Here is a 21773-nt window from a genome sequence, read left to right as displayed (position 1 = left end):
ATATATTTTTCTTTAACATCTGGAGGTTTTAATCCATATAAGAAACTTAATATGGATCACCAGTGTGATTTTTGTCATTCAGTTGTTTTCACTAACATCCAACTCCTTATGACCCCATTTGGAGTTTTCCTGGCAAAAATACTGGAGTGGTTTGTCATTTCCTTCACCAGCTCATTTTACAGATGAGAAAACTGAATCAAGCCGAGTTGAATGACTTGCTCCAGGTGACGCAGCTATTAAGTGTCTGAGGCCAGATTTGAACTCACAGAGATGAGTCTTCCTGACTCTAGGCAGGACACTCTATCCACTGTACCACCTAGCTGCCTCCAATAGTCAAGAAAGCTTCTGTGATCTTGGGCTGAATTGAGAGGCATAATTTACAGTAGTAAGGAAGTGATATTCTGTTTGTACTAACCAGCCAACATCTGTAGCATTGTATACAATTCTGAGAAATACATCTCAGGAGTGACATTCATAAGTTTCAGAATATCTAGAGAAGGACAACTAGGATACTGAAGAAACTTTCGTTTATGCCAGGGGTGTAGAACCCATGGCCTCAAGGTCTTCAAGTGCTCTCTAGGTCTTCAAGTGCAGCCCTTTGACTAAATCCAAATTTTACAGAACAAATCCTTTCTGTGAAGTTTGGATTCAGTCAAAGGGCTGCACTTGGGGACCTAGAGGACCACATGTGGCTTCAAGGCCACAGGTTCCCCATCTCTGGTCTATATCTTATGGGAATCAATTAAATAACTCAAGATGTTTACCTTCGAGAAGAGAGAATCGTAAGAGTCATGATAACTATTTTCAAACCCTTGAAAGACTGCCATGTGGAAGAAGGAATAAACTTGATGTTTGTCCCAAGAGGCCAGAAGAAGTAGGAATATTCCTAAAAGGAAACTGGATGGAAGTAACAAAGAGGAATATTTAGATTTGATGTTGGGGAAAAGCACACATGCAATTTCTTAACAATGAGAGCTTTCCGAAAGTGAAATGGGCTACCTTGGCTGTCATAGGAACGCTTCAATGGTTGGATGAACCCTTGTCATCCAGTGTAGATGAATGTAGTATAGCAAGTGAAGAAAGGATTCTTTTAAAAGTGTGAGTTGGACCTGATTCTTTGATTATGTAATTAAGTTACAGGAAGCTATCTTGGAATTTGTTGATATGTTGGGGAAAAAATTACACTCTCCTCTTCATAAACTCTGAACTGCTGCTAACATGGTTCTGTTATTCCTAGGAGGAATACTTTGACTTCACAAATTTCCTTCCCACCTAATCAGAGATGAAGGAGCCATAGTCTTTTCAAATATTTTTAAAAATGTATTTTTTTCTGTGCCATACAAGTACTATTTCTATTCCTGTTGGGAAACAAAACAGATTAATTGAGCCCTAACTCTATTGCTAAAACCTCATGCCACCGGGTTAAATGCACTACACTACTCTAGGTCACAGAGTTTAGGTCTGTTATCTTTCTATGCTAACTATGGATTCCCTCCCTCCCTCTTCCCTCTCTGTCTCTCCCCTCTCTTCCTCTCTTTCTGCCCCTCCTCTCCCCTCTATTCCTCTGTGTTTTTCTCTGTCTTCATCCACTGTTCTCTCTATCCCTCTTTTTTCCTTGTCTTCACCCCCAGTTAAATAGCAGACAACTATTAGAGGGAAATGGAAGCCATCCAAGTAAATACACAAACCATGCTCAAAACTGTCCTGGTACTTCACCAAAGAGTATCCAATGGCCACTCCAGGCAGACACTATGTCTGGCTAAGTTTCAGAAACCTTCTCTCTGTCTCACTTCTGAAAAGTTATTAGATCATGCTATTGAACCTCTCCTTATTATTCAAATGTTCAGACCAGTAATTTTCCAATTCCAGCTCCTTAAGAAGCCACCCTGTGTTACCCTTGCTTTGTTTCTATGTAAATTTAATATCATTCTCAAACTTCACTGACCAGCCCTTGATCTCCCAAAATGCTTGCAAAAGTTCACAATTCATGTCATCCTTTATTCTCAGCCATAATGATGATACAATCAGTACCTGACTGGGAAAGCTATGGGCAAAATAGGAACCTAGGAACCAGTTTATATTCACACACAACACAACACTGGTCAATGCACTCTATTAATAAACCTTAAACCCTTCTCTCATGGAATGGGTTGTGAACATAGTTGTGCACCTATATTATCAAAAAAGAGAGAGAGATAGATCTGTTGACCTCCAAAATCACACAACTGATCAAATGAATAGGAAAAAAAGATATTACATACATACTGGCAACTACCTTAGCCTATATTGTTTTCCCTTGGTTTTTTTGTACCACACACACTCTATTGTGTCTGGCCTCCCCAGTCTTGATTTGATCTCTTTGGTGACTTAGTCTAGCTTATCAGTATTTTTTTCTCCTCAGTCTTAGACTTGCCACTGCCGACTACACAACCTTGTTTCTATTGTGTCACTCTATGTCACCTATCTCTGAAGTATACCCCCCAGGGATCTCTTTAAGAGAGATTTATATATACCTGTCATCTTGTTTCATTCTGGCTGATACTATAACTCTCAACTTCCTTAGTGAGAAGGACTTTTGTTTGGCTTCCATCTTGCAAACCCAGACTGTTTTTCTCTGATGCCCCTGTGAGAGGAACTTCCATTGGCCATCCATCTTGTCTCAGTGGTCCCTTATCACCTCTCACCTGTACTATTACAATAGCCACTAAATTGGTCACCTGTCATCTATTCTCTTTTCCCTGTTCAGCCTATCTTTTCAACAGTTACCACATTAATATTTCTAAAGCTCAGGACTCAGAGGGAGCTCTTGCCTCGAGGATAAAATATAAACACCTAGATACAATTTGACCTTAGAGTCAACTTGAGTTAATTGAGGCTGGAAGTGACATGTTCATATGTGAACTTAGTGAGATCACTTTCGCAGTTGGTGTGATGAGAAGCTTGAGGCAGAGAGGCCAAACAGGAGGTTATTATAGTAATTTAAGTGAGAGATGATTGGGCCATGAACTGAGGTGATGAATGTATGAGAAAAGACTAGAGATAAATGCAAGAAATGTCATGGAGATAGCAAGAGCAAGATTTGGCAAATGACTAGATACCAGAGGTGAAGAAAATTGTCAGGTCAAGGATATTAGCAAGGTTGAGAAGGTAGGATGACTAGAAGGATGTTAATATGTTCAACAGAAATAGGGCAGTTTATAAGAGGAGTGTGTTTTAGGGAAAAGCTAATGAGCTCTCTTTCGGACATGTTGAGTTTAAGATGTTTATGGGATATCCAGTTGAAATACCCAATAGGCAGTTAGTTATATAAGACTATAGAGTTCAAGAGAAAGATCAGTCTGCATGGATCAACCTGAGAGCCATATGTATAGAACTTAGGATTAAAACTGGGAAAGATGATGAAGTAATGAAATGAGACATAGTGAGAGATAAGAAAAGAGGGCCCAAGAGAGGCTTGTGATACTCTCAGTTAGTGAGTGTAATATGGATGATGTGCCAGAAAAGGTCTCTTAGAAGTTTCAGACAAATGGAATAATCAAAAGAAAACAGCTATCAGGACAAGCCAGAAAGGAGATAAAATGTGTCTACAAATAAAGAGTCCTCAGCAGTATCAAATGCTGCAGAGCTGAAGATGGATTAAAACTGTCTGATGGGGCAAATAAGAGATCATTGGTGACTTTGAATAGAGCAGTTTTGATTGAATGTGACTCAAGGAACAGGAGGGGGCTGAAAATCTAGACTAGAAGGTTAGTGGTACTCTATGGAAATAGGGAAGTCCAGAGGAGAGGTGGGAGAGGGGGGATCACTCACTCTCTCCCTTTCCATGGCACTGGATCACAGACTTCTCCACAGTTGTGATCAGAGGACAGGGTATTGAGAAGCTACAGGAGGGGTAGTGGAAATTTGCCTCAACAGCTTCTATGGGCCCCTGAGTTTCATTAAATCATAACCTTCCTGTCCTAAGGTGGGGATGGGAGGATGTATATTATTCTTTGAAGCCAGTGAAGGCTAGATATAGGAGGGAATGAAGTGGGGGTAGTTATGCTGAAGACAAGCCAACTACAGTATATAGTAGTATATATAGTAGGCTATAGTAGGGAAAGCAGGATGTGACTCACCTTCCTACTCCCAGAATGATTGATCACCCAACATTTTAGGTCAAACCATGACACTCTTGGGATTATTCCATAGCACCCCAGAGATACACAGCCCTACCACTGCTCTAGACAATGTAAAGGGAAGTAGAATAACGGTTGAGTCCTGTCTTGAAGGGCCACAACCTACACCTTCCAGCTTACAGCTGTGAATCAAAGAACCCTGATAACAGCACAAAAAATTAATGCACAATTTGCTTTTGAAACTGATTTTTCCTATGAGAAATGCACTCTGCCAGTTTCTTCCATTACTCTATCTTTTCTAAGAAAAATGTTGTCCTGGAATTGGGGTTGACATAAGGTAGAAAGAAGACAGGTATCATGCATCATGTATCCAGTAAACAGGTTGCTATAGCTTCCTGCAACATGCTTGAATGTGTTGGATATGAGAAGATTGACCAGTGGGTCAGAAATTGAAAATTGTTTTGTGGAATAGTGTGAGTGAACAACTTAAGGTTATATGATAAAGTGCTAAGAATATTTTTTCTATTTATTTCAACCTTTAAAAAGTGAGATCACTGAAGAAGCAAAAGTACGAAAAAAACCTGTTAAAATAGAACTTAACCTTTGCTTTGGAATACATTTAGAGGGAACCTGAGATTTTACAACTGACATGGACTTAAGGTTTTCAAAACTTATAGAAAAGTTTCAAAGTTTTGTATATTTTCTTTGGTAAAAGGATAGACTTGAAGATAAAACTATATTTTACAATACCTTTACAAGAGGGGTGTGTGTATGTGTGTGTGTGTGTGTGTGTGTAGTAGGGAGAATTGAAACATTATTAGTGCATCATGGTGGCAAAGAATGAAAAATTTTATAGTGGGTGATACAAATTTAAAAAAAAATTAAAAATCTTAACAGGAAATGAAATAGCTCAAAAATTCAATGATGAATTCAGTAAGGAAACACAAGGAATCTTAAATATAGAGAATCCAAAAGAATATTTCAAGGATTTTTGTTATATAAATCTCATTTCACAAATCTAACATTAGTTAGATTTGTTACCATTTCTTTTAATAGGTGCTTTCTGTTGGGTCACGGAAAGAGACTAAAGAGATGCTAGGGACACTAGTCCTACTCAGGAGAACATTACCCCAATTCGGGGACAGTCACAGACATAGTATTTTGAAGTTAAAAAACAAGTCATAAAGCAGTCAATCACCAAGTCAATAAGCATTTATTAAACGCCTACTATATTCTCATTTGTGCATATAAAGAGACCTTAGCCTTGGCAAGGATAAAGGCCATTATTGTACATCTATTGTACATCGTTAACACGGGCAATAAAAGAGCAGTTAGAAACTAGTTATAGGATTACTGTTCCAGAGACAAGAGGAGACTCAGAGTTCATCTGGTCCAACTTCTTCATTTTACAAATGAAGACACTGAGGCCCAAAGAGGTTAAATGATTTGCCTAAGGTCACACAGATAGTAAGAATCAGGTAGGAATTGAATCCAGCTCTTCAACTCTAAAGCCCATGTTCTTTACCACACCACTTCCTGTTCTCTTATGTAAAATGAGGAAGACCTTGTCTCTCCAGTATATAGCATAGTATCTTTCACATGTTATTTGAATAATTAATTCTTATTGGATTGGATTGCTGGTAGTTTGACTAAATGTTCTCTAATATTTTCTAGTTATAATTATCAGCACCATCATCATTTATATAGAACTTTAACATTTAGAAAGCACTTTACATATCCTGTTTAATCCTCACAATAACCTTTTGAAGTAGGTGTTGTTAATATTCCCATTTACATATGAGGAAACTAAGGGTAAGAGACATTAAATGGTTTGCCCAGGGTCACACAGTTAATAAGAAACCAGGGGAGGATCTGAACTTGTGTCTTCTTCCTGAGTCCAAGTTTAGAACTTCCTAACTGCTTATGGAATTTTATGGTTGTATTTTACAGCATAGAAATAGAGCAGTTTTCACAAGGTTGCTCCATTTCCTACAGGTTATATGGGGACTTACAGAGATATCTTGAAATTATATTGGATTTGTAGCGATGATCTCTAAGGTTCCACAGCATCACATTAGCGCATATTTTTCAATAATAGGGAAAAATGAGGTAAGGAACTGAGAAATAACAGAAATGGGAAAGTCAAAAGAACACAGGAAGATTTGCTTGAAGTTATAAAGGATAAATGAACGAGAGAAACAATACACAAAATGAGGAAAATAACGTAAATCTTTAAAAGCATCAAAAAGCAGCCAAGATGCAATGACTCATCTTGGCCCCAGAGAACACACGCCCTTCTCTCAATAGAGAGGATGAAGCCTGATGAGCTAAATGTTGGATACATTGTTAGATTTGGTCTTTATGAAGGTCAGTTTAGCTTAACTTTTTTTTTTTCTTTATTACTAAAGAAAGTATGTGGTAAAAATTGGAAAGTGACTGGTGTAAAAAGTCATTAATGTAACATAAAAAAATAAATTAGGAAAAAAGTGTTGAAGTTAATAGCTATTCCCTGACTGGAAGCTGGCCATGTACCAGACTTTGAATCAGCCCAGGGAGAGAGCACAGAGTTGTTTGAGACAGTATCTGGGAGGGTTCATAGAGAACACACTAAGGAATATGAATTACCTAGCATACAGAAAAGTAGTTGCAAAAATTTGTTGTTGTGTCATTTCAGTTGTGTCCAACTCAGACCCCATTTGGGGTTTCCTTAGCAAATACCAGAGTGGTGTGTTGGTAACCAAAATGAGCTCTTAGCACTTAGTTCAACCAAGTGCCCTTGAAGAGTTTGGCTTTTGTTTCCTTTGTGTAATTCAGTGTATTTCATTGAGTCTTACTAGGTGCTAAGCCCCAGGACCAAACCCCTATTAGGTATAAAACCTATGTGGGTGTGGATTGGTAACTAAGGTGGGGCCCATGGTGGGGCTAACTAAGGGGAGGTGCTAACTCTAGACCCAACCAAAGGAGATTAAATTCTGGTCATTCAGATGATGTTTGATGATGTCTGAAATGCTTTAAGAAGAGAAGACAGAGCCATTTGTGCACGGGCTCTCACTCTTGGTGGTATGTGGAGACTCTGGGCAGCTGTAGCTAAAAAGCCCTCCAGCTTGTAAACCTGGATCCTGAGACTTTGTTAAACTCTGGTAACTATGTATTGGGATTTGAATCAGACAAGGTCTGTCTGTCGATGTTTGCACTTTGTTTGTATTTTGCTCTGAAGTTCAGGGTACTGGTTTTTTCCCCTGAACTAAGTGAATGATATTTGTATGCTTGTCAACCCCTTAACATTGCTTTCCTTTCTAAAGCAGATCAAAAAAACGTGTGCTTTTGCAGTGTGCTGGTAGCATTCTTGTTGCTGGGCTCGTGTTGATCTTTCATGCCACACAACAGCTGCTAGCAGGGTTGTTGAAACAAGTGGTTTGCCATTTCCTCCTCCAGCTCATTTTACAGATAAGAAACTGAAGCAAACAGAGCTAAGTGACACTCAGCTAGTGTCTAAGGCTGGATTTGAACCCAGGTCCTCCTGACTCCAGGGTCAGGGCTCTATCCACTGTGTCGCCAAGCTGCCCACTTAGGAAACTAGTTTTTCTCAGAAAAACAAGAGTCTCCTTTAGACTTTGAAACAGGCTATTATGCCACAGAAATATTTTTTGCATTCATATTTCAAACAAACTCTCTCTCTCTCTCTCTCTCTCTCTCTCTCTCTCTCACACACACACACACACACACACACACATAATTTAAAAACCTGTGAAATGAAATCAAATTGATTATATTCTTATCAGCCAAGGGAAGATTGAGTATTGAGTATGGGGGTCAGGGGCTAGTCTTACGTTCTAGGTGTGATGGAAGAAGGAATCAAAGAAACAATCAAAAGACTGAGTTGCCAAGCTACAGTGGCAGGGTCAGTGTAGGGTGCAAATTCTGATCTGGTGTGTTCCCTTCGCCTCACCTGCCTCTTCTTCACTTAAAAAATGGCACAGATATGGAGGTTTTAAAAGTTGTGTTCCACGATGGAGGCCATTGGCTCCAAGCTGCAAACAAATTGGAAGTCATCAAGAATGAATCTGAAGTAATGTAATATCCTGTAATTTCTTTATATGGAAATTCACAAAACCATCCCAAGTATTCAACTTTTTAACAAAGCTTCATCTTTTAAGAAGTTTTTAAGAAAGTGCTATTAGGAGATAAAAAGAAAGAGAAGACACACCCTTTGTCTCTTCTCCATTTTACTCCCTCTGCCATTGGATAGGAGTGAATCATCAAAATGTTGTAACTCATATGGACATTGTAAGCAAAGACCATTTAAAAAAAAAACAATTTAGGATCTATGTTCTATGCAACTGATCTGCCAGATTATTAACTAGTTTAGGACTAGGCCCTGATTTTTTCCAGGTGTTCCTCCGCCAGCCCACCTCATGCATAGAATGTGAGCCTATAAATAAACCATTCTTTGGAGATGGTGGACAAACAGTTCTGGCTAGGAACAGTAAATATTCTGTTCACAGTGCTAGGGATATAAGGTCAACGATCAGACATAACAGGAATGGGACTCTTTAGGACTCAATTCAAGTCGATAAGCATTTATTCAGTGCTAACTGTGTAATAGGCACTGTGCTAAGGGCTGGGTACACAAATCCAAGCAGAAAAACAATTTCTGCCCTCGAAGATTTTATATTCTAATGGGGGAAAGTAACATAGAAAAAGGAAACAGAAGGGGAAAAGAGGAGGGATGAAAGTACAACATGGAGACATTTTAGACAAATTCTGGGGGAAGAATCAGGAGTACAGTCTGGTGGGGGATGAAGGTATAGATGACCAGAGTATAATTGTTAGAATGGAGGTTCTAGGAGAAGCCAGCCAACCAGTAGGAGGAACCCCAGAGATTACTTCCAATATGTGAAGCCCAGGCCCAGAGAGAACTTCTAGGGTGCAAAGATTTCTAGATCACTGTAGAAAGAGTTGGAGAAGAGAGTCAAGAGTGCAGCCAACAATAATGTAGCCCTTTACAATTTTCAAATGTTTTTTTTGTTACACTATTTAATTGAATGTTCATTGCAAGTTTTCTGAGACAGATAGTACAGGTACTGGTATCTCCATTTCACAGATGGGGAAACCAAGGGGCAAAGAGATTAAATAACTTGTCAAAATTTGCACAACTAATAAAAGACAAACTACTTCCCATTTCATTGACTCATGAGAGTACATGTAGGGCTAGAAAGGACCTTAAAAGTAATTGAATCCCTCAACTTTATTTTATAATTGTGAAACTGAAGCCTGGAGAGGTTAAGGGATTTACTCTGTGTCGTGAGTCTGAGGCAGGATTTGAACCCAAGTCTTACTGACTCAATCTCAGTTCATACCCAGTTTGCTTTTGATTTTCAGAATCCTGACTTTACTAAAACATATTACCTCTCAGAATCACTTCTCCCAGAGCTAGCTCTCTAAAGAAAACCCTCAGAATGCTAAAGAGAAGTCTTTTTAAAAATGATAACCAATTAAGCTTCCTCAAAGAACCAAGGACCCAATTATGACAGCACCATGGAGGGTACTCTACCCAGTTCTTTGGCTGATGAAAATTTCTCTTGAAGAGCTCATGGACTGTTTAGATTTACAGAATCACAGAAGCACAGAATGACAGAGCTAAACATACTGAAATCATATAAGCCAACCTTCCTTATAATTTTATATATGAGGAAACTAAGATTTGGAGTAAGGAAGACCTTGGTTTAAATCCTGCCTTCGACAATCACTAGTAACATGGCTCTGAGCAAATCACTTAACTTTTCTGAGCCTCAATATTATAGGGGCAGCGGAATTTGATTCATTCTAAGGTACCTTGCAACACTAGCTCTTTGATAGGATGATTCTACAAAATGGGAAATGATTTGCCCAAGTCCACCTAGGTACTTAATAAGTAACAAAGCTATACTTCAAATTGGTGCTGACCCTGAGTCTAGGACCCTTTGCTTGCTGTACCATAGAAGCCTGCCAGATTCTGACATTATTATAAATTATTGCAGCAGGACCCATTCTGGCATAAGGATAAGCCAATGAAAACAAGAGAATGTGGTCAGGGAAGTTTTTGATAAATTTCTGAAATAAAATTAGTGGTCTTGTTTTTTATTTTACATCCCCTCCATCTCAGGCAATTCTACCCAATAAGCATGCACTTGCAAAAACTCTGAAATGAAAGGGAGCCAGGCCCTTTTGAGGATGTTGCTGGGAGACCTAAACTGGGAAATCCAAGGGTGGCACGATGTACTTTAAGAAACTCAATTAATGGCTCTAACCACTAAGTTGGCACTGTGTAAATCCTCTAGCTCCATAGTGTTTTGATTGTTGTTTCTGCACAAGGGTCAACTGAATTGTTAAATCATGTGATTATTTGATGTTCACAGGGTTTTAAGAGTAAATGTGTTAACTGCGGTGTCCTGCACATATTACAACTGTGCCCTGAATAATTGAATTCCTTTTCTTTAGTTTCAATGGAATACAATCTTTTTTTTAATAATTCACCCTAATGCAAACCATGCTTTGTTATACTGCTAGATTATTTAAAGCTAAAGGAGGCTGAGTGGAGGTGACTCATTTGGCTTTTGTGAAACACATTGTGATGGGGGGAAAGTACAACCCAAGCTTATTTGTTAAAAGTGATATCATTACGATGTTATTGGTATATAATGAAACCTTTGGAAACTCTAAATTAATTCGACATCAAAGTCTAAATACCCAATATATGAAGCTAAAAATGATGAAAAAGATATGTTTTTATTAATAACTTATTGCTTAGCGAAGATGAATCAGTTAAGTGGTGGACACTCCATGTTTCAAAGACTGAATCTACTCAGACAACCAAAGTCCTATATGTTGAATTTTACAAAAATATAATTGACTAACCTTAAAAAAAATCAAGTCTATATATATTTAAAGTGGTGATAGCAGTAAATAGGGAGAATTACTGATCTCATCTTCTATTATGTTAGTGGCAAGTGTGGCATAGAGAAATGAATATGGGATAAAGAGTCAGCTTGCAAACCAGACCTAATTAGAGGTTTGACCAAATACACATCACTTAAACTCTCAATAAATCACTCTCTCAATCAACAAACATTTATTAAATGCACACCACGTGTCAGGCACTACTATAGGTGGTAGGGATAGAAAAACAAAGAGTCTCAGTTTCCTTACCTTTGAAATGGGAGTGCACAAAAACTGTAGTCCAAATACAAAACTCAAGAGAGACATAAAAAGGTAACCAGGGGGAAAAACCCCACAAACCTTATTAATCAATAAGGGCAGGTTGTTTGCATCTTTATGTGGGATTATATCATCTTATGTATGTTTTATATATATATATATATACATATATATATATATATACATATATATATATATATATACATATATATGTCAGTCTTGAGAATGGTACAGCTACTATGACAATTGAAAGGGATACACATAGATTGCAAATGCCTGTATAAATTAACTGATGTAAAGATAAAAAACATAAGTAAGAGATGTAAAGGGAGGGCTATGAGAGAAGAGGTAAGGAGGTAGTAGAAAAGGGTAAATTACACCAAATGAAGTGGCACAAAAACATATTATAGTAGAGGGAAAGAAGGGAGGGAGAAGAGCAGTATTTGAGCTTTACTGTCATCTGATCTGGTTTAAGAAGGGAATAACATACCCTGATAAGTTTAGAAATCTAACTTGTCCTACGGGAAATAGGAGGGGAAGGGGGGAAAAAAGGGAGGAGGGTGGTCAGAAGGGAGGGGAGAAGTAGCAAGTGGGAATAAAGAGGGAGGGTAAACTGAGGAAGGCGGCGGTCAAAACAAAACTTTGTTGAGGAGGAGAAGGGGAAAGGGAGAAATAAAAGCATAAACAGGGGGAATTAGGATGGAGAAAAAGGCACAGACAGAAATCGTAACTCTGAACGTGAATGGGATGAACGCTCTCATAAAACAGAAGTGGATAGCAGAATGGATTAAAAACCATAATCCTACAATATGCTGTTTACAAGAAACACATTTGAAACAGGGCGATACACATAGGGTAAAGGTAAAAGGCTGGAGTAAAATATATTGTGCCTCAGCTAAAGTAAAAAAAGCAGGTGTTGCAATCCTAATCTCAGACAAAGCAAAAGTAAAGATAGATTTAATTAAAAGAGATAAGGAAGGACATTATATCCTTCTAAAAGGCACCATAAACAATGAAGCAATATCATTGTTTAACATATATGCACCAAGTGGTAAGGCATACAGATTCTTAGAGGAGAGGTTAAGGGAGTTACAGGAAGAAATAGACAGCAAAACTATAATATTGGGAGACCTCAACCTCCCCCTTTCCAAACTTGATAAATCTAACCTCAAAATAAATAAGAAAGAAGTTAAGGAGGTAAACAGAATTTTAGAAAAGGCAGGTATGATAGACCTCTGGAGAAAACTGAACGGGGATAAAAAGGGATATACTTTCTTCTCAGCGGTACATGGCACATACTCAAGAATTGACCATGTACTAGGGCATAAAAACCTCACAATCCAGTGCACAAAGGCAGAAGTAGTCAAAGCACACTTTTCAGATCATGATGCAATAAAAATTATTTGTAACAAGGAAACATGGAAAAATAAGCTAAAAATTAGTTGGAAACTAAATAATTTAATTCTAAAGAATGAGTGGGCCAAAGAACAAATCAGAGAAACAATTAATAACTTCATTCAAGAGAATGACAATAATGAAACAACATACCAAAACTTATGGGATGCAGCAAAAGCAGTTCTTAGGGGAAGTTTTATATCCCTAAAAGCTTACATGAATAAAATAGGGAAAAAGGAGATCAATGATCTGGGAATACAGCTGAAAAAGCTAGAAAAAGAGCAAATTTAAAACCCCCACTTAAATACCAAATTAGAAATACTGAAAATCAAAGGAGAGATTAATAAAATTGAAACCAAGAAAACTATTGAATTAATAAATAAAACAAAGAGCTGGTTTTCTGAAAAAAAAATTGACAAACCTTTGGTCAATTTGATTAAAAAAAAGAAAGAAGAAAATCAAATTACCAGGATCAAAAATGAAAAGGGTTAGTTCACCTCTAATGAAGAGGAAATCAAAACAATAATTAGGAATTATTTTGCCCAATTGTATGCCAATAAATTTGATAACCTTAGAGATATGGATGAATATCTACAAAAACATAAACTGCCCAAGTTAACAGAAAAGGAAGTAAAATTTCTAAATAACTCCATCTCACAAAAAGAAATTGAGCATGCCATCAATGAACTCCCTAGGAAAAATCTCCAGGGCCAGATGGTTTTACATGTGAATTCTATCAAACATTTAAAGAACAGCTAATTCCAATATTTTGTAGACTATTTGGGAAAATAGGTGAAGGAGTCCTACCAAATTCTTTTTATGACACAAATATGGTACTAATACCCAAACCAGGTAGAGTCAAAACAGAGAAAGAAAATTACAGACCAATTTCTCCAATGAATATTGATGCAAAGATTTTAAATAAAATATTGGCAAAAAGATTGCAGCAACTCATCACGAGAATAATACACTATGACCAGGTAGGATTTATTCCAGGAATGCAAGGCTGATTCAATATTAGGAAAATGATTAGCATAATTGACCATATCAACAACAAAACTAGCAGAAACCATAGGATCATCTCAATAGACACAGAAAAAGCCTCTGACAAAATATAACACCTATTCCTATTAAAAACACTAGAAAGTATAGGAATAAATGGAACCTTCCTTAAAAGTATAAATAGCATCTACCTAAAACCATCAAGAAGCATTATTTGTAATGGGGATAAGCTAGATGCATTCTCAATAAGATCAGGGATGAAACAAGGATGTCCATTATCACCCCTACTATTCAATTTGGTACTAGAAACGTTAGCTGTAGCAATAAGAGAAGAAAAAGAAATTGAAGGAATTAGAATAGGCAAAGAAGAAACTAAATTATCACTTTTTGCAGATGATATGATGATTTATTTAGAGAATCCTAGAGAATCAAGTAAAAAACCACTTGAAATAATAAACACCTTTAGCAAAGTTGCAGGATATAAAATAAACCCACATAAATCCTCAGCATTCCTATACATTACTGACAAAGCCCAACAGCAAGACACAGAAAGAGAAATTCCATTCAAAGTTACTGTAGACACTATAAAATATTTGGGAGTCTATTTGCCAAGACAAACCCAGGGCCTATATGAACATAACTATGAAACACTTTTCACGCGAATAAAGTCAGATCTAAATAAATGGAAAAATATGAGTTGCTCATGGTTAGGCCGAGCTAATATAATAAAAATGACATTTTTACCTAAATTAATCTATCTATTCAGTGCCATACCAATCAAACTGCCAAAAAATTATTTTACTGAGCTGGACAAAATTATAACAAAATTCATCTGGAAAAACAAGAGGTCTAGAATATCTAGGGTATTAATGAAAAGAAATGCTAGAGAAGGTGGCCTAGCCATACCAGATATTAAACTGTACTACAGAGCAGCAGTCATCAAAACCACCTGGTACTGGCTAAGAAACAGAGGTGTGGATCAGTGGAATAGGATAGGAATACAAAATGGAGAAGTCAACAAATATAGCAATCTACTCTTTGATAAACCCAAAGAGGCCAGCTTCTGGGCTAATAATTCACTATTTCACAAAAACTGTTGGGAAAATTGGAAAATGGTAGGGCAGAAACTGGGCATAGACCAATATCTTACACCATATATCAAAATAAAGTCAAAATGGGTTCATGGTTTAGGAGTAAAGGCTGATACTCTAAGTAATATGGGAGAGCAAGGAATAGTTTACTTATCAGATTTATGGAAAAGAAAAGAATTCATGACCCAACAAGAGATAGAGAGCATTACAAAACGCAAAATGGATAATTTTGATTATGTTAAATTGAAAGGTTTTTGTACAAAAAAAGTAAATGCAACACAAATTAGGAGGGAAGCAGAAAATTGGGGGAAAATCTTTGCAACTAGTATCTCTGATAAAGGCCTCATTTCTAAAATATACAGGGAACTGAGCCAAATATACAGGAATACAAACCATTCCCCAATTGAGAAATGGTCAAAGGATATGAACAGGCAGTTTTCAGAGGAAGAAATTAAAGCTATCTATAGGCATATGAAAAAATGCTCTAAATCACTACTGATTAGAGAAATGCAAATCAAAGCAATTCTTAGATACCACATCTCTCCTGTCAGATTGGCTAAAATAACAAAACAAGAAAATGATAAATGCTGGAGAGGATATGGGAAAATTGGAACATTGTTACATTGCTGGTGGAGTTGTGAGATGATCCAGCCATTTTGGAGAGTAATTTGGTTTTTTTGCATTTTTTTAATATTTTTATTTTTATTTTTTTAAAATTAATTTATTTAACATATTTAGTTTTCAGCATTGATTTTCAGAAGAGTTTGAATTACAAATTTTCTCCCCATTTCTACCCTCCACCCCCACTCCAAGATGGTATATATTCTGGTTGCCCTGTTCCCCAGTCAGCGCTCCCCTCTGTCACCCCACTCCCCTCCCATCCCCTTTTCCCTTCCTTTCTTGTAGGGCAAGATAAATTTCTACACCCCATTGCCTGTGTATCTTATTTTCTAGTTGGATGCAAAAAAAATTTTATTTTTGTTTTTGAACATCTGTTTTTAAACCTTTGAGTTCCAAATTCTCTCCCCTCTTCCCTTCCCACCCACCCTCCCTAAGAAGTCAAGCAATTCAACATAGGCCACATGTGTATCATTATGTATAACCCTTCCAAAATACTCATGTTGTGAAAGACTAACTATATTTTGCTCCTTCCCAACCCATCCCCCTTTATTGAATTTTCTCCCTTGACCCTGCTCCCTTTCGAAAGTATTCGGTTTTTTTTTTTTGTTTGTTTGTGCAATACACCTTTATTCTCCTTTTACCTTTGCAGTCATCTTTGTGTAATCGTTGTGTAAACAATAGAATGGAATGAAATTACATTAAGTTGTATGCAAATGGCTCTAGAACACCTTAACAATTATGACAAGACAATTATAAATAACTTTTCTTAGTAATATATATTTGCTGTTTTAAAGTACATTTTAAAGAGCTGCCATATCTAGGGTTAGCTAGTAAAGAGTCATGGTATGGTTCAAGGAGTCTACCTCCCTGACAGGATACTCCAATTTTGAAAATCCTAAAGTTTTACTAGTTCCGTAATATATATCTAGATATGTCACAACTTAAGCGGAGGGCTACTTGGGCCAAAAACGTTCATCCTTGAAACTTAATAGCAATTTACCTTTTAGTCATTGCACAAAGCCCTATTATTATTTTCTCTCCATCTTGGTATTCTGCAGAATTACAAGTAAAGCTTGGATTCTTGTTTGTTTCATTTTTTTCCTTTTGTTTTTCAAGTTTTTAATCTTTATAAAAACAAGTCCTATCACTTAAGAAGCCAAATCAGAGATGGGAAGAGTTAGTGAGCGGTCTAGCTTGATGGCAACATCATATTATAGTATTCTAGCTCGTAAAGCCCCAGGAAAGCAAAACTTAAGCCAAACATATGTATTTGACAGGATGCATATGAAACTCCTAGAACTGAGACTATGCTAGAATAAAGCAGCCTCAGGCACATTCTTAATATTAATGTCTGCAAGGCGCCTCCCACTCCCTAGAGACAATCAGATTGTGGATTGGTTTATAGACAAACAAACCAACATAATACTCTTCCTAATTCCTAATTAGGTCATTTCAAAAACTAGAAGTTACAAATACTCCAAAGATATACCTGAAACTTTTTTTTTCTTTAAATAACAGGAGATTAACTGCAAGTAGCACATAATCAAACCATTGTTTTCTTTATAGGTAAGATGTGTAAAGCATAAATATATGAAAAATAAAATTCACAGTCAGTTTTAAAACTAGAATTCAAGTTTGGCTAATAAATCTTAATTTTTATAAGTATATTAATTTCTAAGTACAATATAAAAGAGGCAGTATTGTCAGATGTAAAATGAAAGTATTATCACAGAAATTTTACAATGAAAGATGAAATACGTTTCCGATAGAAAATTCCTTTTATTACCAATAAATAGGGCCACCTGAGTGCATTTCCAGATTGGTTTCAGTTGGGGAGATCCAAATTGGTTGCTCAGAACATTGAATAGCTTTTGGACAAATTAGCAGCAGTTGTGCAGCTGTGGGGTTTGTTGATTCTGATGTGAATTGCTGGAGCATGGCGCAGAACTCGGTGAGTGGTGGTGGGGTGGTGGTGGTGGTGGTGGTGGTGTTCTGTTGTGTTCAATTCTTTTCCCCCTTTTCATCTAAGCAGGTCTCTTCACAACCTTCTGATTTTGCTGAGGATGAGGATGGGATGGGGTGCGCTGAGGATGATATCTAGCCACAGGCATCAGCTGACACTCAACTGAGCAAAGCCAATCAGCTTCACCTCGTCAGGGATCTCTGCCCCATCACAGTCAGAAGCCAACTTAAATGTCAATGTTTTTAATGCTTTGGGGTCATCTACAATCTTCTGCAAATTCGCAGCAACTCTTCCTGGAGTAAACTCAAATCGTATGTCATTAAGTTCCTTTCTGGAGTTCCTCAATCTTAAAACAAGATTCACGGCACAAGAAGTTTCCGTAAATTCTTCGTTAATATTAGGCTGACCCTGAGAGTTCTGTATAGAAAGTGACTGTATCTGCTCAGGTATACTACTGGCATTCACTGTGATCTCTAGATTTTCTTCTTTTACTCTTTGTGACTTTTCCTGAGAAAATGCTGCTTTTCCTTCTTCACTCTTTTCATCCATTTCGTCATCACTCCACTCCTAGTCTCCATCTTCGGTCTTGTGAAGATGACCACTGGATCCAGGAACCCTTCTAACCTTTTCGGCTCTCTGTGCTATATCTGGTGTCCTCGTGAGCAGCTTTTCAATCAGATATTCTCTATTCTTAGCTTTCTGGAAGAATTTGCATTTTAAAAGTTCTGCTGCTGTGGGCCTTTTAGAAGTATCCTTCTGAAGGCATAAGGAAAGTAATTTTCTAAAGGACTTGCCATATTTTTTCATCATTTCTTTGTGTTCTACTCCAGTTTCTAAAGTGGGAGGATCATTTTGCAATGTCAACATTAACACTTTCATAGGAGGATATTTGTGATAGGGTGCAGCTCCCGTGGCCAATTCAATGGCCGTTATCCCAAAACTCCACGTCGGCCTTGAAGTCATAGCCTCTCACCTGTTCCATGACTTCAGGTGCCATCCAACAAGGGGTGCCAACAAATGTTTTCCTTACTTTATTGCAGGTAACATCACCTCCCGTTGCCAAGAAAGCACTAACACCAAAATCTGCTATTTGTACTGAACTGTCTTCTCCCAAAAGAATATTACCAGCCTTCAAATCCCTGTGAATTTGACCATTTCTATGGAGATATTCTAAGCCTTCCAAAACTTCTTTAAGAATTGTAGCTATTATTGATTCTTCCAGGACTCCATTCTTGTGCTCTCCTCGATTGACAATATACTTTATGATATCCAGCATTGAACCTCCACTTAATAATTTCATAACCAGCCAAAGCTCATCCTTTACAACAAAAGAGGTGTAATAGGTCACCACGTTGGGATGGCTGCACTGGCTCATGGCTTTAATTTCTTTTAGTAGCTCATCCATGCTCGTCTGGCATTTTTCTAAGTTGATGCGTTTTATTGCTACTCGCTCTTGACGGGGTTTGCATAGCGCGGCCTGGACCACAGCAGTAGCACCGCCGATCACCTCCTGCAGCTCATACGCGTCCCTGCAGATGGGCCAGCCGATGGCCTGGGCCGCCGAGGCCGCCCCGGCAGCTGCCGCCACTGCCGCTGCCGCCGGAACCGGGGCTGCCGTGGCCGCGGCCGTCGCCGTCGCCACCGGGGCTGCTTGCTGGGGCTGGACGTGGACCGGAGAGTCGCCGGGCTCCGCCATGATGCTGCCTGCCTGCCTGCCAGGGCCAGCCACAAGGGGAGGGGAGCCGGGCCTAGCCGAGAGCTGAGCACGCCGGGGGAGGAGGGAGGAGATGAGGGAGGGGGGAGGAGAGGATAAGGAGGGGGGAGAGATGGAGGAGGAGGGGCGAGGAGGAGAGGAGGGAGGAGGAGGAGTGGGAGATGGAGGGGGGAAGAAGAGAAGGAGGGAGGGAGGAGATGGAGGAAGAACCGAAAGTATTCGTTTTTGACTACCTCCACCCCTATCAGCCCTCCCCTCCATCATAGCCCCCTTTTGTTTTATCTTCTTCCCTCTTCTTTCCTGTGGGGTAAGATTCCCAATTGGGTATGTATGGTATTCCCTCCTTAGGCCAAATCTGATGAGAGCAAGGTTCACTCATTCCCCCCTCACCCGCTCTCTCCCCTCCTCCCACAGAACTGCTTCCTCTTGCCACCTTTATGCGAGATAATCCAACCCATTCTATCTCTCCTTATCTCCCTCTCTCAGTATGTTCCTCTCTCATTCCTTAATTTGATTTTATTTCTTTTAGATATCTTCCCTTCATCCTCAACTCACCCTGTGTCTGCCCTCCCTCTCTCTCTATCTCTCCCTTTCTCTCTCTCTCTCTCTCTCTCTCTATATATATATATATATACACACATATATATATACATGTATATATATATACATACATACACACACGTACATATGTATACATACACACACACATATATATATATATATATACGCATATTCCCTTCAGCTACCCTAATACTGAGGCCTCATGAATCATACTTGTCATCTTTCCATGTAGGAATGTCAACAAAACAGTTCACCTATAGTAAGTCCCTTGCAATTTCTTTTTCTTGTTCTTTTTCTTGATTACCTTTTCATGCTTCTCTTAATTCTTGTGTTTGAAAGTCAAATTTTCTATTCAGTTCTGGTCTTTTCACTGAGAAAGCTTGGAAAGTCCTCTATTTTATTGAAAATCCATATTTTGCCTTGGAGCATGATACTCAATTTTGCTGGGTAGGTGATTCTTGGTTTTAATCCTAGCTCCATTGACCTCCGGAATATCGTATTCCAAGCCCTTCGATCTCTTAATGTAGAGGCTGCCAGATCTTGGATTATTCTGATTGGGTTACCACAATACTCAAATTGTTTCTTTCTGGCTGCTTGCAATATTTTCTCCTTGATCTGGGAGCTCTGGAATTTGGCGACAATATTCCTAAGAGATTTCTTATTGGGATCTATTTGAGGAGGCGATTGGTGGATTCTTTCAATTTCTATTTTGCCCTGTGGCTCTAGAATGTCAGGTTAGTTCTCCTTGATAATTTCTTGAAAGATGATATCTAGGCTCTTTTTTGATCATGGCTTTCAGGTAGTCCAATAATTTTTAAATTATCTCTCCTGGATCTATTTTCCACGTCAATGGTCTTTCCAATGAGATATTTGACATTGTCTTCCAGTTTTTCATTCCTTTGGTTCTATTTTATAATATCTTGATTTCTCATAAAGTCACTAGCTTCCACTTGGTCCAATCTAATTTTTAAAGTAGTATTTTCTTCAGTGGTCTTTTGGACCCCCTTTTCCATTTGGCTAATTCTGCCTTTCAAGGCATTCTTCTCCTCATTGGCTTTTTGGAGCTCTTTTGCCATTTGAGTTAGTCTGTTTTTTAAGGTGTTGTTTTCTTCAGTGTATTTTGCAGTATTTTTTTGGGTTTCCTTTACCAAGTCATTGACTTGTTTTTCATGGTTCTCTCGCATCCTTCTCATTTCTCTTCCCAATTTTTCCTCTACTTCTCTAACTTGCTTTTCCAAATCCTTTTTGAGCTCTTCCATGGCCTGGGACCAGTTCATGTTTTTCTTGGAGGCTTTTGGTGTAGGCTCGTGCACTTTGTTGACTTCTTTAGGCTCTATATTTTGGTCTTGTTTGTCAGCAAAGAAAGAATGCAAAGTCTGAGACTGAATCTGGGTGCATTTTTGCTGCCTGGCCATATTCCCAGCCAACTAACTTGACCCTTGAGTTTTTCAGTGGGGTATGCCTGCTTGTAGACTAAAGAGTTCTATGTTCCACATTTGGGGGGCAGGTGCCAGCTCTGTCACACCAGCACTGCTCTTTCCCCAAGAACCCCCAACCCAGACTGGGCTTAGATCTTCAGCAGGTTGTACACTCGTGCTCTGATCTGCCACTTAATTCCTCCCACCAGGTGGTCCTGGGGCCAGAAGCAGCAGCAGCTGTAGCTGCCCCATCTCCGCTGCCCCTGGGGCTGGAAGCCGAACCGCGAACTCCTTCCACTTCCGCAGCTTTTCCCACTAACCTTCTCTGCTGTCTTTGGTGTTTGTGGGTTGAGAAGTCTGGTAACTGGCACAGCTCACTGATTCAGGGCGCTAGGGCCCCCTCTCCCTGGCTCTTGGTCTGGTTGGTCCATGCCGCTCAGGCTGGGCTCTGCTCCACTCCATTCCCAGCTCCCAGCTCCCAGCTCCGTATGGGATAGACCTCACCCAGAGACCATCCAGGCTGTCCTGGGCTGGAGCCCTGCTTCCCTCTGCTGTTTTGTGGGTTCTGCAGTTCTAGAATTGGTTCAGAGCCATTTTTTATAGGTTTTTGGAGGGACTCGGTATGGAGCTCATGCTAGTCCCTGCTTACCAGCTGCCATCTTGGCTCCGCCCCTGGAGAGTAATTTGGAACTA

At 38.8% G+C, this 21773-nt stretch overlaps 1 protein-coding gene across 1 annotated transcript; it reads right to left on the bottom strand.

The window, feature by feature from the left end:
* Positions 1-17534: 17534 nt before the first annotated feature.
* LOC118838830 (STE20/SPS1-related proline-alanine-rich protein kinase-like) lies at positions 17535-19083 on the bottom strand. The gene is given in 2 exon segments (XM_036746199.1): positions 17535-18333; positions 18335-19083. Coding segments are annotated over 2 exon segments (1548 nt in total).
* Between the last annotated feature and the right edge of the window lie 2690 nt (positions 19084-21773).

The sequence above is a fragment of the Trichosurus vulpecula genome, chromosome 2 (assembly GCF_011100635.1).
Source record: "Trichosurus vulpecula isolate mTriVul1 chromosome 2, mTriVul1.pri, whole genome shotgun sequence".
Taxonomy (NCBI): domain Eukaryota; kingdom Metazoa; phylum Chordata; class Mammalia; order Diprotodontia; family Phalangeridae; genus Trichosurus; species Trichosurus vulpecula.
Note: the sequence above shows the minus strand (reverse complement) of the source record. Positions and strands in the feature narration are given on the sequence as shown.